At 35.0% G+C, this 18125-nt stretch overlaps 1 protein-coding gene across 3 annotated transcripts in view; it reads right to left on the bottom strand.

Annotated features, from left to right (window-relative positions):
• LOC106672446 (excitatory amino acid transporter 2) overlaps window positions 1-18125 on the bottom strand; it is an 82094-nt gene that overhangs the window by 42057 nt on the left and 21912 nt on the right. For 2 of the 3 annotated variants that reach the window (XM_014403885.2, XM_014403888.2), the window contains exon 1: window positions 2171-2272. The exons of the other annotated variant lie outside the window; for it this stretch is intronic. In XM_014403885.2, the coding sequence (XP_014259371.1) occupies window positions 2171-2189 (19 nt within the window). In that variant the 5' untranslated portion in view covers window positions 2190-2272. Of the gene's footprint in view, window positions 1-2170; window positions 2273-18125 lie in introns of those variants that run through there. 3 annotated transcript variants of the gene reach the window in all.

The following is an 18125-nucleotide window of genomic DNA, read 5'->3' as shown; positions in this document are numbered from 1 at the left end:
ATCGGTCCCTTACGGTTTACCAATGGATGGACTAAAACGTTGCAGTTTCCCGTGCATGTTGTCAATATTTCTCTGCTGTGATAGTTTCACTAAAATTCAGAAATTATAGTGAATAAGCCCAGCTTTACACCACCAAACAGTCACCATAACCATTATCAAGTGCAGATCTGGTTTTGGAGTGTTTTGGCGTTTCATCCCTGTCCAACCGATGACCTGTACGCCTCCTGTTCCTACAGAATCCATTTCTCATCGCACGTATTGATGCGATCGAGAAATGGACCATTTTGGTAGTGCAACGGAAGAGACGTGCAAATTTCAAAGCGTCGGACTTCGATCAGTTCGTACGGTACCACTTTTCGAGCTTGTTTACTTTACCAATTAGCTCCAGATGGCGAACAACGGTTGAGTGGTCAAAACTAAGCTCTTCCGCAATTTCCTGTCTCTTACGTCAATTTTCTTCAATGGACGATTTGAGTTGGTCGTCGTCCACAACAGAAGGCAACCTTCCCTGTCTTCGAGGTCGAAACCTCCGAGACGAAATCCCTGAACCATCGCTGCACCGTGCATTCACTAATGCTTCCCGCCAAAACTGTATTGATGTTACGTTTGGGCCGTAAGTCGCCCAAATTTAAATTTGTACAAAATAATTTGACAAAAATCTAGTTTGGACATTTTTAATTTCGCAGGTCTTCACTCTTCTAAAATTCAACATAAACTAAAATGTTTTGTGTAAAAGATAACAGTTAAAAGTATTTATTATAATCTATAAATAAGATTTCAAGATTTAGCTTTTTTTTACATGACCTGCAAATATATAAATTTTCACCCTGCATTAATTTTGCACTAACCTAGTACATATTTTATTTAATAAATGGTCATTCATTAATTCATTCGCAAACAAATAAAGACAATAGATCTTTTTGTTTTTTCCTGCCAATTAGTCACTTAAATTATGGGTTTTTGAGTTTAAACGGTCTGACTCGGCTTTATTTTAAAAAATACTTATCTTGCTGTAGAATTATATTTTTCCTGGCTTTGTAGGGATACGACCAATAGACCTTCTTTTTTTTTCAAAGTTAACGCGACCCCAATAAGCCCGTGCCAAAATTCCTCACCCGCCGGAAGACGTCCACTGCAGTCGAATATATTTATCCGGCATAAACGAATTCCCTCGACAAAAGTGAACCGGTTGTTTACTTGCTTCTGTGACGAAATGGTAAATATAACCGAACCGGTGAACGTCGCGTCGCGTCAGTGAAGGGAAAAAAGGAAAAATTCCAACGGCGGCGACGCCATTCAGTTGAAGACGTTGCCCATCGAGTTCGAGTTCATGATCAAGGCCTCCGTCAAAACACAATAAAAACGGGTTAATTTTATTTTTTTCAACCTTCTTTACATCGTGAAATTTAACGGCCAAAGCATTTCCCTCCTATTCCTGACAGGTCCGCGGCCCATTTTAAAGGTCTATTTTTGAACACCCTGTTTCCTACCTTAAACATAAGAGAACTGTTTCAATGCCTATTTGAATAGTTCAGATATTTATTATATTTAATTTTACTTATATTTTTATGATTTTATAGTTTAATGATTGTTTACTAGTACAGAATTTTTTAAAATTTGTTTTATTAATAATTTTTTATGAATCCAGAGCTGCTGCCAATAGGTATGACACCCATAATGTCACAAAGAAAAATTGACATACAATCTGCTGGTTGTATACAATGTACAGTTGTAGATTAAAAAAAAAGAAGTTAAAAAAATTTTTTTAGACGTTTTGTTTTTAATGTTTACCATATGATAGAACAAAATTATGAATTATAAATTTTTTTAAATTATTTTATTTAACTCTTGTTTACATACACATTATGTTTTGCTAATAAATACTGATATACAGCACACTCAAAAATTGTGATTAACATGGCATTTGAGGGTGGGTCCTGCCCTCTGGCAGTCCACACAATAATTCACTGTAGTATAATAATTTGAGAATTAATTATTAATTAGAAGTATCAATTTGAATACGAGACGGTGTTCATCCTAATCGCTGTTCCATCCCATAATCATGCGTTTAAATATCATTTCATGAAATGGGTAATTTATCGATGATAAAGATAAAATATGATAAAAAGCAGGCTTTTCTCGTTCTAAATGTTAATAAGTTTTCAAGTACCTTTGACCACTTTCTTCATTCCCCGGGCCGAAGTCAACGAGCGGACGGTTGGCGTGCGACTGAGCGGTTTATGCGCCCGCGACTCGGTTTTTAAGAGAGAAAGAGGTCAATGAAGAGAATTGCCGAAGACGTCCGATCGGGGACGGGCAAGGGGGACGTAAGTCAGATCACGTTTCGATCAGACAAACTAGAAACCAAGGACAAGGGAGGACAACTTTGATTTTCATTCCCTTCAATCTTTCTTTTTTCACTTTTAAATAACAAAAATTACTGATGCAAATGGTGGGAATTATTACGTTTTGAGGGCCGACGCCGGGATTTTGATGCAATCAACTTTTATTTTCAATGATGACCGATTATGTCGCTTCTAATATATTTTTTATTAAACAGAATGATCTTAACGAATAAATGAAATACGAAGTTTATTTTCAATGATGACTGATTATGACGAAATGTATGTGTGTGCGGAGTAAAAACTAAAAAATTATATTACTCACTGACATCAATATCAATGAGGTTATCGTATATTTTATAGCAATCAGGACATATTTTAATAAATATGAGATAAGACTTTATCCGAAAATAATTGATTGTATGCTTTGATAACCGTTATAAATAATAATCATGCCGCAATCTATTAGGTTAGGAGTCACAAATCAGTCTCTATTTCAAAAGGAAACTGAAAAATGAATTCTAAGCAATAACATCATGGTGTTTTTAAGGTGTAGCTGTTGAAATAGGTACAAAATTAATTCAATTAGGATGGGTTTGTTTAGATTTTGTTTATTTCTATCAAGTTTCTTCTAAAAAACAAGTCACATTCTTGCAACAATATTTCATAATTAAACTTGCAGCGATTCATTCACTAAAACTATCACATGGGCAAAAACAACAAACCATCTTCTGTTAAACAATAAACCGATGATGGAGGTAGATCGGAGATTTATGATTTATATTCCTTATCATTATGTACCCTTCTTGTTCATTTTGGTAGCCTGCTCTATTAAAACTATGCTGTTTTTTAATTTACCACAATAATAAATGATACAATTTATTACAGTTTTATAAAATATAGTGGTACAACCTGCAAAGTTTTAATTATTACAGTTTATATATTTTATATTTTATTTTCAATTCCGCTGTTAATCATCCCCAGGATAAAATTAAATCCTTGTGTTAGGTTTATTTGGACGGGTCAACGTTCCTGGACGGCTAAGGTCAAGGAAGATGGCTTTATTTATGGAAGGAAGAAAACTAAGAACGTTTGGGAGCTTTGGCGTCTGTTAACAGAGGTAATTTGGCAGTGGCTTCTTCCTAAAATAGCCTGGCATTGTTTCCTCGTGCCGATGTCCTAATTGCATGCCATATCTATTAGTTATAGCTTCATAAGGGATATTTGCTAAACGTTTAATGATTAGGCAATTAGTTTGAACTTTTTTAATTTCTGGATTCAAATCGCGAACATGTGACGATGAAAAACATTTCGGAAACTTCTATCACGAATAATTTTTAATAATGCGCGTGTTTGATGTGTATGATTGCTTAACTTACATAAAACATTATTTACTGCCTCAGTAACAGACGGCCAAATTCATAGGAGTAATAGAACTATTAACAGGTCACTGGCATTCTGGAGAAAACATCTATACAACCTGGGCATAGACAATGAGAATACCATTTATAGATTATTACCGTTAATCTATTTCTCTCTCTCTCTCACTCTCTCTCTCTCTATCTATCTATCTATCTATCTATCTATCAATATCTCTATCTATCTATATCTCTATCTATCTATCTATATCTCTATCTATCTATCTATCTATCTATCTCTATCTCTATCTATCTATCTATCTCTATCTCTCTTATAATGTATATAATATTAATCCCGGCATTCAAATCAGTTGTTAATTCCAGAATACAAATCAAAAATACTTAGCAACTATTTTTTAACTAAAAAGCATTAGGATCATGAGCAATGTACAATCATAAATTTAAAATAATCTGAAAAACGAAAAATTATTCAAAAATAAATTAAAATAAATACTAATTTCAAAATATGTAAATATTCTCCTGTGCCTTTCAATATATATAAAAGGTTTATTTATGTTCAACTCGTTGGTTGTAAGAAAGGTCATGACCGAAATCTTGAATATAATAAATAAAGCGTTTCAATTCCATTTCTCTCTCTCTCCCTCTCTCTCTCAGTCTCTCTCTCACTCTCTCTCTCTTCTCTCTCACTTCTCTCTCTTCTCTTTCTCTCTCTCTCTTTCCCTCGCCCTTTCTCTTTTTTCTATCTATCACTTTCTCTCTCTCTTTCTATTGTGTGTGTGTATGTGTGTATTCCGTTATATAATCCACATATATCAATAGGAAATTGCATTAAATACCCGTAAGTTACTGTTAAGTTTATCATGTAAGTGTAAAAACTCATTTAACGTAATAAAATTCTTTATTAATAAAAGTGACAAATTGTGAGATTTCTAGCAATCGATTGCGGAGCGATGAGTCTGAAATTTGATCGTTTCCTATCTTCTTGGTCAGACTATCCTCGTTGATTTCGCCATCTTCAGTGTGTCTGTGATTTTGTGAAATCATATCTTTTTCTAATGTCGTGAGGGGTACGTGTGTCAGCGTTATCTTTGTTTTTCTTTGCCTTTGGTGTATTAAGACTTGCTGTGTTTTTCTTTGTTTTTCTATTGAACCCATCGGTCTTTTTTGTTTGTAATTGGTATTTTGATTTGAATAGTGTAAATGATGTATATAAACTGTCGTTAATTTGTGTGTTTATGGTTTTTTTAGTATTAATTTTTTTCTGTATTTCCAAATTGTCCCGTCGTATAGCAGTTTCATGGTTGCGATGAGTCGCTGTTGTAGTTAACAACAACAAAATTCGAAAATACCTGAATTCATAGAATAGCATAAGTTATCGGGTTGTCCGGAAAATAATGCAGGATTTTAAGTTTTCATTAAAAAAAATCTATATAAAATATTCTGTTTACGTTTACAGGATTACTCATTTGTATGAANGTATGGGAAATTATTTTGATTAAAGAACATTGCTTTAAAGTAACTAGTTTCTTTTTTTTTGTTTAATACCAAAATCCTGCATTATTTTCCGGACAACCCAATATTAATTATTAAAATTGAACACAACAGCAACATAAACTATTGCAATTCCTCAATCGAATGCGAAATTTCCCATTGCATCTGACAGACCAACCCAGCGAGGATTGGCACACCAAAATGATCAATAACGACCAAATTTCATGGTTGATTCTTTTATTTTCATCGTTAATCATCGTTTCTTCTTTTCTTTTGTCGAGTCGAAATGTTGCACGTATGACGCTAATTAGCCGGCCCATAGGCGATCAATTTTGATCAAACTGTTGACAAGGGTTCATCGACACGCGATCTCAAAATGGAACTTATAGCGACGGGAGAATTTCCTCATTGTTCTCGCGTTGTCTGGCCCTTTTCATTTTTCCTTTTTTTAATTTTACAAAGGTCCTTTTATAAGGTTGTTGTCAAACGTCGCCTTGGGAACAAATTTCAGCTCCGTTACGGCACCCCGGCCGGGAGGATCTCCCGCCCGGCGAATATATTGATCTCCGGGCCCATCTAGCCTTTCACAATTTACACATTCGCTCTCGTTTGGGACATTACGCTCTCGTTGGATATAATAATTTAAAAAATTACACTGCCAGTTAATTATAAACATATCTAGCAGTGGAACAATGATAACAAACGCACAGGCCAGTCTAGAGAGGGAATTTCGATAATACGAGATTCCTTAACTCATAACACGCATGCACAGTAATCATAATTAATTAATCTTTTTATGTCAGGACTTGGTTGAAAAGGAAAAGTTAGTGTCACGAGCGGGATTCGAACAAAGCCGAAGGTCATGGGTTCGAATCACGCTCGTTACACTAACTTTTTCATTTCAACCAAGACCTTACATAAAAAGCTTAATTACTTGAAAGAAGTAATTTGGTCAATCAAACCACTAAATATAATAGAAGTAATCATATTGTTGGTCTTAAGTAAATTTTAGTATCATCACAAAAAACTACAATTTATACAAAGCCAAAATCACACAAAAAACAGCAAAGACCCCACACAAAAATACCAAAAACACGTCAAAACAACAATAAACAACTGCCCCCTAATCATTAATCCCAAAGAAGCACACAAATACATCAACATGAATCCTAAACCACCAATCCTTACCAAACTCCCAAAAATACACAAACCTAATATTCCCATCAGACCAGTAGTCAACTACAAACCAGCCCCTGCATACAAACCAGCAAAGTTCGTTGCAAACACCCTAAAATCCAATTTAAAATTGAAAAACACATTCTCCATCAAAAACACATTAGACCTAGTAGAAAAACTAAACAACTTAACAATACCCACAACTTCCAAACTAGTCTCCTTTGACATAATAAACCTGTACCCATCCATTCCAATCAAAGAGACCATGAATATACTAACAAGCACTCTACACAAAAACTGCGACAAAGAATACACGACGCAACTTACACAACTCACTAGACTAACCACGGAACAAAACTACTTCAAATTCAACAATGACATATATACCCCAAAAGACGGTCTAGGGATGACACATGATGATGATGATGAATAACAAAATCGACTTCAAAATATACAGAAAACCCACTGCAACAGACAACATAATAAATGCACAATCCAACCACCCACACCAACACAAACTTTCAGCACTGCGACACATGATACACAGACTAATAACAATCCCACTCAACACCGAAAACTACAACAAAGAACTGCAAACAATAACAAACATTGCAACAAAAAACGGTTACAAAACAAACACCATACAGAAACTTCAAAAAACAAAACAAAACAAGGAAACAACGAAACACAAATCAACAACAAATGGACAACATTCACATACACAGGAAAAGAAACCTACAAACTAACAAATCTGTTCAACAAACTCGGACTGAAAACAGCACTAAGGACTAACAATAACACAGGTAAACTACTAAAAAGAAACATAGACACAACTAACCCGCTAGACAGCAACGGTGTTTATAGCATCACATGTCAATGCGGATACACTTACATCGGACAGAGTGGAAGGAAACTAAGAGATCGATTCAAAGAACATCTTAGATCCTTCAGAGACAATGACGGAAAATCAAATTACGCCACACACTTAATACACTACAACCACGAACCAAACACAATAGAAACAAGCATGACATTAATACAAAACGCACAAAAAAGACGAAAACTAAACATACTGGAGAACCTCGAGATATACAAACAAATAACACTTAAAGACGGAAAACTTATAAAAGCACAAACAAACTCACACTCACACACCACCTTCACACCACTAAAAACACTTCATAACAAAAACGAAAACGTTCAAAAGAACAAAACTTCGCAACCAACACCAGGAAAAAAACCAACAACGCACAAATAATAACTGAAAATGGAAATAACCGCCACCAAGACCGACCAACGAGCACGGAGACCACGCCCCCTAACGCAACGCCCCCAGCGACAAGCGACGGACGCAATACTATATAAACCCTACTCAGACTACATGACAGACAGTTTTTCACTGAAGATGGCGTAATGCCGAAACGCGTTTGAATAACTCAAACAAAAAACCCGCGAGTGAAGACAGACCCAGTAGTGCCCGTGTGCCAGTTCAACATGAGTTCGCCAACTCGCAGACCAAACCCCATCATCTACTATCAATTTATTTGTCAATGCTACATTCATTTTGGTAAAGGTTTAAAAATTAATAATACAGGGAATTTCAGCAAAATTCGATAAAGTATGAAACAAAACAGTGATGTCATAGAAATGATAAATGATGGAGTGAGTGTGGTGTTCAATACTTTCTAAAAGGATAGTTCCTACTCACAGTAAGTTGTTTTGCAACGATCCGGATTTCGAGCCTTTTAGCTCATCATCAGGTTAATTATTACGTACATTGGTGAATTATCGCAAAAAGTTAGTACAATTTTTAAACAAGAAGGTTTTAGAATAGCTTTTAGAAGTACGGGTTCACTTAAAAACATCTTCTCAAAACCTAAAGACAAAGTAGACAACTTGGCAAAAGTGGGGTTTACCAACTCAATTGAAATGATTGTGATATTAAATATATAGGACAAAGCGGTAGAGAAATAAAAACAAGAGTAAAAGAACACTTGCCTAAATTTTCGGAATTTAAGGACCATCTAAAAGAAACAAAACAATTTCAATTCAAATTTAAATACAAGAGTGTTATATAATTTCAACAAAGGGAAAGAACTAGATTGGTTTGAGAAATTTGAAATTAAAAAATGTAAAATTGAACATGGTGATAAATGCATTAATAATATAACAGATTTTGATCTACCTCCCATTTTAAATATGTACATAAATAATATCAAACAACCAAATAATTAATCTAATTATTTTAATTGTTATTATTTTTATAGTAATTTATGTAATATTAAGTATTTATTATTCTAATATTTATTTGTGTTATAATTTCCGCGTTTCGCACGTTTAAGTTGAGCGTCATTAAAAAAATCAGCTGATAATTGGAACGTCGCGTTGGCGGAGGTATCAGCGGTTCACTTTGGCAATTCATGTCGAGAGACGTGGTTGTAGAAGTCCTTCAACCTGATGATGAGCTAAAAGGCTCGAAATCAGGATCGTTGCAAAACAACTTACTGTGAGTAGGAACTATCCTTTTAAAAAGTATTAAACAATGATGTCATGTTAAAAAAATCCGGAAAGAGAGTAGATTATTTAATTTAGCTTAGCAGAGAAACAGTAAACTCAAAGAATAAAATGAGAGAAAATAAATTATATCCAGATTCCTTTTACGTCAAAGGAGTGAACGATATCAAATATTTGAAACAGAAGTAGTTTTAATAAATTGAGTTTCTCTTTATTTTCAATTCACTTTATTTATAACAGAAGTGATTATGAATTAATTGAAAAGTTCACATATTGCTTTACTTTATAAATAAAATATGTACAAAAATGTTTCATTTATGATAGCAAAAGTAGGCAGCAGGATGCGATAGGAACTACTACTGAACGATGATTTCGAAAATCGTAGCGGGACTGTACTTTGTGTTTAGTAAATAAATTTAAAAAAGACATAAAAATGAGACATTTATAGTGTAAAATACGTGTAAAAAACCGCCAAAATATAGAAGACAAACCGAGATAGTTGTATATTGATTATGATCTTGATTATCATCGCATGCATGCGTTATAATAAGCCAATGAATTGTTTAAGCAGTATCTTGCAGTGTCTCCAAGAGACGAACAGAACAGGATGTTTGAATTTAATCAAAACTTCCAAATAAATCTAGGTACTAAAAAAGAACATATGGGAACGAGGGGGAAACACCTCTTTTAAGAATGGCATCATCCTTTGATACACAGATGGATCTAGAACACAAGAAGATACAAGGGCAGGAATATTCGGCCCTGGAACCAAATACTCAGAACTCATGGGAAAATACACCAGTATCTTTCAAGCTGAGGTTCACGCAATCGAAAGATATACTCAACTCAACCTGAATAAAGGGTACAAAACAAGAATAGCTATAATGTCAGATAGCCAAGCAGCCATCAAAGCACTATGCTCAAATATCATTAATACAAGGATGGTGCTCAACTGCAAAACCAAATTAAACATACTAGGCACATACTTAGCAGAACAACTTCAGCCTCTGCTGGGTCCCAGGACGCATGGGAGTAGAAGGCAACGAGAAAGCGGACACCATTCCAAGGCAAGGAGCTGCTACACTGCTGACAGAACCTGAACCCTTCTGTGGCATCGGAACCCACACTATTAATGAGTATATATATATACACACTCATTTATATATACTATATAAATGAAATCTTGAATTGATGTTTTTTATTTTCTTGATATGAACTATTCTTGTTCATTCGTCAATGGTGGCAAAAAGGAGTAGGTTACAAAACACACTTGTCTTCGCGATGTAATATCGATTTTAAATTATCCCTAAATAGGTTTTAGTTTGGAAAAGTATATGATTCGTCGTATTCATGATTTTAAAATATCCATATTCGCTGTCATTATCTTATCTGCGCAACTACGATATGACTAGTTTCATTCGTTGATAGTGGAAAAACTTAGAAGGTTATAAAACAGATATCTTCATGATATAATATATCATTAATTTTATGATAATATCGGTACGATATATCGTTAAAAAATAGATATTTTCTGTCAGAGCTTTATCGCTAACAAATATCGATACGATGAATGTCGTTGAACATTTATCAATGGCGGCAAAACGTAGTAGGTTACAAAACACAATCCTTGTCTGTAATTAATACATAAACTTGATATATATCGATGCTAAATGATTGATACAAATGTAACATATCAAAACAACGATTATTTTCAGAAAAATATCGATAGTGTTTAAAGTGAAATAACGATTATTACTTATAAAAATCTTGTGGTCTGAAAAAATATCGACTTGATAGAGAGTATTCTTTATTTATATCGATATTTAATACCCAAATATCGATACAGGGAACATTGTTTCATACAATTTTCACGCAATTGTATGCAAAATACAATATACTAAACACTTTTCTTAATTTTTATAATTATCCATTTAGAGTATTTTATGAAACTCAAAATGTCTGCTGTTCTAGGGACCAATTTTGATGGTGAAACTTAGTAGGTTACGATTTCCTTTGTATTCATGATTATATCGATACGAATTGTCTCGATATATTATATAATAACTTTTAAAATGTCGATATTTTCTATATTAGCTTTTTCACCCCCCCCCCCAAATATATCGACAAAACGAATATCTTTCAGTAAAACAGCGGTATTAATGAATTTGAAGTCACAATGTCTTTAATACATTGATTAAAAATTAAAAACAAAAATATCGCCAGGGTAAAATATACGAAAAAATATGGTATTCTTTTTTTAGAATATCGATATTTTCTAAAACCAATCAAAGTCTTTAAAAGGTTCTTCACTTATTGTGCTTTAACTGGAGATGTTTTAATAAAACAGTAGGGGTGAAACGATTCATAGAATAATTGCCAACTTGCATAAATAGAATACTAGGCAATACGCCCTTTGACAAAATAGCTTCTATTTTGATCTGGGGGAAAATGTTACGAGTATTCGTTTTGCCAATTTTGGCCCGTTTTATTCAACAGAAACGCGTGCCGGTTGCGTATTTATTAAACTACCAGCTCATTTTACTGATAATGGAGCACAATCGACTGGCATCAAGCACACAAATGATACTCACTAACCGGTTAGTTTAGAATTCAGTCTGATTGCACGCCATCTAACAAATGGAGGAATCGACAACACTTAAGATAAAATTGGAGTTATTCGCCTTTTCCAACAATTTTCATCAAACACGCTTACTATTTTCAAAGGAAACAAAACTAAATTATAATTTCTAACAATGTCAGCACCAACTTACAAATTGTATTTATTAATTTCATCCACCTTGGGACTTGAACCATTAAGAAACCTTAAAAAAAAGAATTTTTTGTAATGTTTCCTGGATCGAAAAATACCTGACTAGTTTATAGCTGGTTATTCCTTGTTCCATTATTTAATTGCTATTTATTATATTCAATACAGGGTGGTCCAACCTAAACCAAAAAGGAATTGGGTTATAATATATCCTAAATAGATAAAAATGCAACCAACCGAACTGTTTTAATTCCACCGAAATTTATCAATTTGTATCTTTTTTTTCAAAAATCCCGGCTTTTAGCATAAATTGGCTTTTTTCGAGATCTAGAGCATATGTTCGAATTTTTAACGACATTTTTGATTTCTGTATTACGTTTCCTATAAAAAAGAGTTATTTTTATCCTTATCAAAAGCCGATGGATGTTAATTAATTCAATCCAATATGAACATTTTTTTAAAAAAAAGGTGAAATTTTTGATAAATGTCTAAAAATAATTGTTTATCAACAAACATAATTGTTAGGGGTGACAAACATCATAAAAATCTTTTCATTTAATAAGCTTTCTTATAGGGTACTTAAGTTCCAAAAAACGTAAACTTTTTAACGGTAAAATCAACCTGGAATGTTAAAAAACGAGATTCAAATGTATCAGTTTAACGCATACCGAAGAGGAGTGAAATGTGCGATTTCGAAAATTTTTAAACAGCATTGTTCATGCTGCAGTATTTGAAAAAGGAATGAAGATATTTTTAGGGGTGCCAAATATCACAAAAACTGCCAAAAATGTCAGGCCAGAAAATTCTTAACTTCAGACCGGATTGAAATAGAACAGTTCTGTTGGTTGCATTTTACCTATTTAAGATATACTATAACCCAATTTTTTTAGTTTATGTTTGACCATCCTGTATAGCCATTAATCCATTAAGTATCCCCTAATTTGCAAAACAGAAATTAATTTAGTGGCCATGGGCCGCTGGTATGAGGTCTCCCTTAGATACGGCCGGGAGGTGGATGGAAAAGAAAAAGTTTTTTTAAATGTATTAGTTATTAATTATTAAAAAAAGCAAGCTGTCAATAAATCAAACATTTTATCAAGTGGGAAACCTTTGCTATAACCTTAATCCAATTCAGAATAAAAAATGCATTCTTAATAGAGCGAGGACGTTGGTGAAGTAAAGTTGCAACTTGTTTTTCTGAAGAAGGCGAAGGAAAAACGGCCTTTAATCGAAAGTAATCAACGGTATACCACTCGAGAGATAACGAGACAGCGAATGCTTCTATTTACGGAATTTCGAGCCGGACGTCTAGAAACCCGGTACTTGTTCAACTGTGGAAATTCAAGAGACAGTCTTATGATGTGGATGATCTGCTTTCAAGGTCCAAAGATATCGTTCGAACCGTTCATTAGGCAAACTGCGATGAACATCCATTAACCTAATTAATGGCGGACTTCGCCCAAGTCGTGCTTGAATGGCGCTAAGTCAATACACAAACGCAGTATGTAGAGAAGACGTAGTTAGGAAAAACTGAATAAGAAAAGAAACAAAAGTAAATTTAGATGATCATTCACCAAGCACTACAAGGTTTTAGCTTTAAAAAATCAACTTATACAATTTAATATATAATATTTTTATGATAAGAGTGAAACATATATTTTTATAATTATATTTTTTATCATTTATAAAAACATTGACCAAGCTGCTTCAATAATCAATTTTTGTTTACCTTTATTCTCTGTTTATTTACTAGTCACTCTTATGTATTAGCGTTAATTACGTTTTACTATCACTGAGGAGGTCGCGAGGCCAATGATGACGGTTCAGTCGTCGGGGTAGATTTCTTGGTTCTGTAATCACCAACACCCCATCACTTTACATGTGGCATATGTTTGCAGGTTTTTGGTTGAGATGGCAAGATCTTTATGAGAGCAAATGGTGGTATCATCCGTACAGGGGGTACAGATGTTTTCAGAAAGGTTAGGAATGTCTGCGGTGTATAATGTGTAGAATATTGGTCCTAAGATACTTCCCTAGGATCTGTACGATAGCCGGCAGATCGAAAGGGGGCCACAGATGATTTGAAAGTATCTGTCTGTTAGGTAGGGTTTTAGGATCAAAAGCAATCCAAGTACCATAATGGTACTTCACATTCACTAAGTGGATCGAAGGCTTCACATCTATGAATAAGTAGAAACAACACTCCTTTCGATCAAGAGAGGCAGTGATGGAAGGATCATTTTCTGAAGGAGCAAAGGCGAATACATTGTGTGGGTTTGTACATCTTAGCTAAGCAGCAACGATTTCTGGCACATCTGCAAAGATAAGTGGAGCGAATGTTATCCTGGAGGTCAGGCAAAGAGATTCATACAAGGTCCATCCTCAAAACTTAAAAGGAAATACTGGAAGGCAACCATAACCGAACCAGGATTTTGGTTGCACTACTGGTAGAAGAAACACTGTGACTGCCAGAAAGAGGAGAAGACAATAGAAGACATTTTATGTTTCTGTGAAGGTATCTGTATGTAAGTGCATGTCCTTGCAACTAGGACAGGAAAAACTAACCGAAATCCTATACTAAGGAGCAGCTGGAAAGGCTATGGAGGTTGTTAACAACCTGAAGTTGACCAGTGAGTAATAAAAACAAACAGGGGAGCACAATAGATCTTTCAGTCGAGGTGCAGAAGGCCTTGTGGCCGCCTCCTTTATTCCTATCCCGGGGTTGTTGTGGTGACTCCTGAGGTGAACTAGGTGTCATCGCTTTTTTAACAATGGTTTCGTCTTTCTTGCTGCAGCCAATGAGCTTGCAGAACCTCTGTGTATAAACAGTGGCTCTACTCGTCGATCAGATCCCAAATAACACATTCCCAAAAGGAGCAAGCTACACACGCTCAACAGCCGACATGGCTGCCCGCTGAATCCTTCTCTCTCCGGCCCAGCTGCATCAACATCAGGCTCGTCGACAAAAAGATCCACACATAACACCTGCCCCATTTCAGCCCACCAAAAACTCTCCGCTCACTAAATTGTGATTACAGAAATTACACAATAACGGTTGTCAATTGTTCAACCCTAAATGCACAACATTAACTTCTCGAGATGTAATCAGGCTTTTAGAGTTGTTAAGGTGTTTGTTTCTTAGGTTTGTTGTTGAGGGTCGTTACATTTTTCCAAAAGTTCCTCTCTTTTCCCCACTCTAGTTATTAGTAATTTTGAAAATGCGTCGATTACATTGCGTTTTAAGAAGAAATAAATCAGTCCAATAAATTCTTCTTAGTCAGCATTCAAGACCCCAGCTCTGACACCCATATCCACCTGCTCTCAGTTGTACATTCTGAAATTTTATTAGAAAAATAAAATGGCTTGGGGTAGGCGAAACACTTGTGAGCTTGATTGACTGTTGGGTGAGGTCACGGGTTAAGGGTAACCACGCGACTCACCCCCGGGGTTGATCATCCTCTCACAACCTCGGCTATCATCGTTCCTCACACGATTCTTCATGAACGAAACGACAGTCACGCCATCCATTTCTTGGACAAATGTAACTCAACGAATTTACCGACTAGCCTATTTTATCTGTGCCTGCGGCATGAAAATCCACCACGACAAAATATTTGTAGGATATTTGTTTATACTGATTTAAAGTTTTTTTAGTTCGTGTGTATAAGGATGACGACCTTCTTCGACTTAGGACCGATGGATTAGAATTTAGTTAGTAACGTACTTTTCATAAGATTCCTCTGGGTGGTCTGTGGAGTGATGAACCTATGTGAACAATGAGTATTCTGATGTATTCAGACTCACTGAAGATGGCGAAATGCCGAAACCCGTCTGACTGGCTAACATAGCGAGGATAGGCTGATCCCGGATAGAATGATTGGTAACGGCCAAATTTCATGTTCACACCTGACAACATTGAGATAAAGACAGACAGAGAAGGGTGAAGAGGCAAGGAGTAACCGGCCATCAGTAGAATCAGGGAGGAATATCTGCTTAGGTGCTCTCGCCTTTTTATAAAATAAACTAGACTTCATAAAATTGACCAGCCTCAAAACTTAATATGGCGAAATGTGATAGACCAACACAGCTGAAATAGGCAGATAACATCCAGTAGTTTTTGTATGTTAACTATTCTTTCCATGTAAAGTCCATCAATTTGTTTCTGAGAAAAGCCTGCAGTATAATCTTTTGCTTGTTTTTTCGTTTCTGATCATTTTGGTGTGACCAAACAACGGGTTCATCCTCCCCAGACCAAAAGGGAATAGTTTACATTCTGCTGGATGCAAAGTAGTTTCCTGTGGTAGTTGTTATAGATCTCTTCTGATAATCTTTAAAATGTCAAGTTTGTCTGGATGTTGACGAGTTATAATTGTAGCGTTGAGTTCAATTGTGGTACATATTTCCTTTCTGTTCATAACAGATCGTCAACCTTGCCCCTTTATAGGCTAGCACTTTCAATTGTTTCAATTCACTCACTGAATATACCTATCTTCTTCAAATTTCAGAACCAAAGGCGTGGCTTGGAGATATGAAAATGTTCTACTTTCATAATGTCCTAAAAAGGGAATTCCGGTAGCCGATGGATTGTTGGCGAGTCTGTCCAGAAAGCTACTGAGTCGTAACCCCGCGTTTGTAAGTTCGATTCCTACCGTCGCCCCTGGAAGTTTCTGAGCATTGCCCTTTACCAAAAATCAATCATCACATTATTAGTCGTCTCTGACTAATATGCAAGGAAATGAGGTCATTAAAAAAATTGCCTTAACTATTTTAACACAAATTTCGGACCACAACTTACTTGTTCGTGTAGTTGGACGATAAGCTTTCATGTAGAAAAGAAATGACTTTACTTTTAGTTTGATTTCAGTTGTTTTTAGCAAATATGTGGCTGACTTAAAACCACTTTGCTGCTAGCTGTTGGAGAATCTTTATTATTATTTTTGTCCTTTTAAATCGAAGCTGTGCTCTTTGCCGTGAAAGATGGCTCTTTTACAATTCGTTTACATTCTTTCCAACTACTATCAAAGTAATAAAACGCCGAAAGCAATATCACATAACCTTTCGCCAGTCTTTAATGAAAGCTCTTCTCTCAGAACGGCACAGAAATTACAACTTCCTGTAATGACGTCATTAATTAAATACATACAAACATAAAATGTAAAATATGTGAAAATGTTGATTGCTTATTTTGATCATCTTCAAAACTAAATTGCCTTTTATCAGGTAAAGGTCATATTCGTAATGAAAAATCTTATCAATTTGATATTCTGTCAGAAATGAGGAGGACAGTTATCAAAAAGCGTCAGAAACCAACCGAAACCTCATTCCTTTCAGCAGATGGCGAGTTTTTTGTTGCCGGTTGATAAAATGGTGGGATAACAAGGCAGAGATTCAATGCTCACCCTAATAATAATTCGGTGATAAATTCCAATGAAAGTATAAATTGTGATAATAATAATTATGGTTTGTTAGGTTTTATATTAATATATCACATTATTGATATTTTAGTTAATAAATTCGTTCAATGGTTATTGTACACTTATACCATTGGGTCAATGATGTTTGAGTCGTAGCAAACGTAAGCCTGTTATGAAATCGATTGTCTTTCCCATAAAATACAGTCCAAATAAAAACACTTGCTGTATATAATACCGAACATGATATTAAGTAATATATAAATAAGGGGGATTTTTTCTTAACAGTGTGTGGATTTTGGGATACCGCCAAATAGGATAAATTTGTCACTGTTTCTTAGCAATTTGAGGATACCTTTACTTATTCAAAAGCCCGTGGCTATGGTGAAAAAAAAGCTTTATAAAGATGATGGAACTGGGTAAGAGAAGTTGTAAAACCCTGAATATCAATATTGACTATTGATTGTGAATAAGTATTTGTTTGTGGTCTGTCGGACGACCAACAGTTTGACGGGCCTGTCACAGGTCGGCTTAATTTCGTTGTTTACGTCCGACCCACTGCGTCATGACTGTTGGCATTAAGTCTACTTTAACAACGAAATTAATAAACATCATTTGATGATGACGCACAGAAGCATATAAAACATGGTCATGACATACAGATTATGTTTCTGACACATCGTTATATGCAAGTTGAGTAGACAAGTTTAATGACGGTTTGATAAACTGTTTAGTTTGTTATTAATGTTTTTGTATCTATTCAATCAAAATTTTGAATCACTGAACCGGTTAGCTTTGCTCTCCGCGTTATTTGATCAGTTACTGTCAAAAATATCTCAATATGTCTGGAGGGATTGGATAAATTTTGAATTACCCTGGATTGGCTGATAGTTATATGTTTGAAAACGGTTGTATCAAAACCTGCGGGTAGAATAGAGCATAAGAAAATACTATTTATTTTCTCGTTTACTGACTTTTGCTCGAGTTCTCTTCATTTTGTTTCTCTCTCACTCTCTCTCTCTCGTTTTCATATTTCCGACTCACT

This window comes from Cimex lectularius, unplaced genomic scaffold (genome assembly GCF_000648675.2).
Source record: "Cimex lectularius strain Harlan isolate CLEC.00 unplaced genomic scaffold, Clec_2.1 scaffold167, whole genome shotgun sequence".
In the NCBI taxonomy this organism is placed as follows: Eukaryota; Metazoa; Arthropoda; class Insecta; order Hemiptera; family Cimicidae; genus Cimex; species Cimex lectularius.
This window is presented reverse-complemented; position numbering and strand designations above follow the sequence as displayed.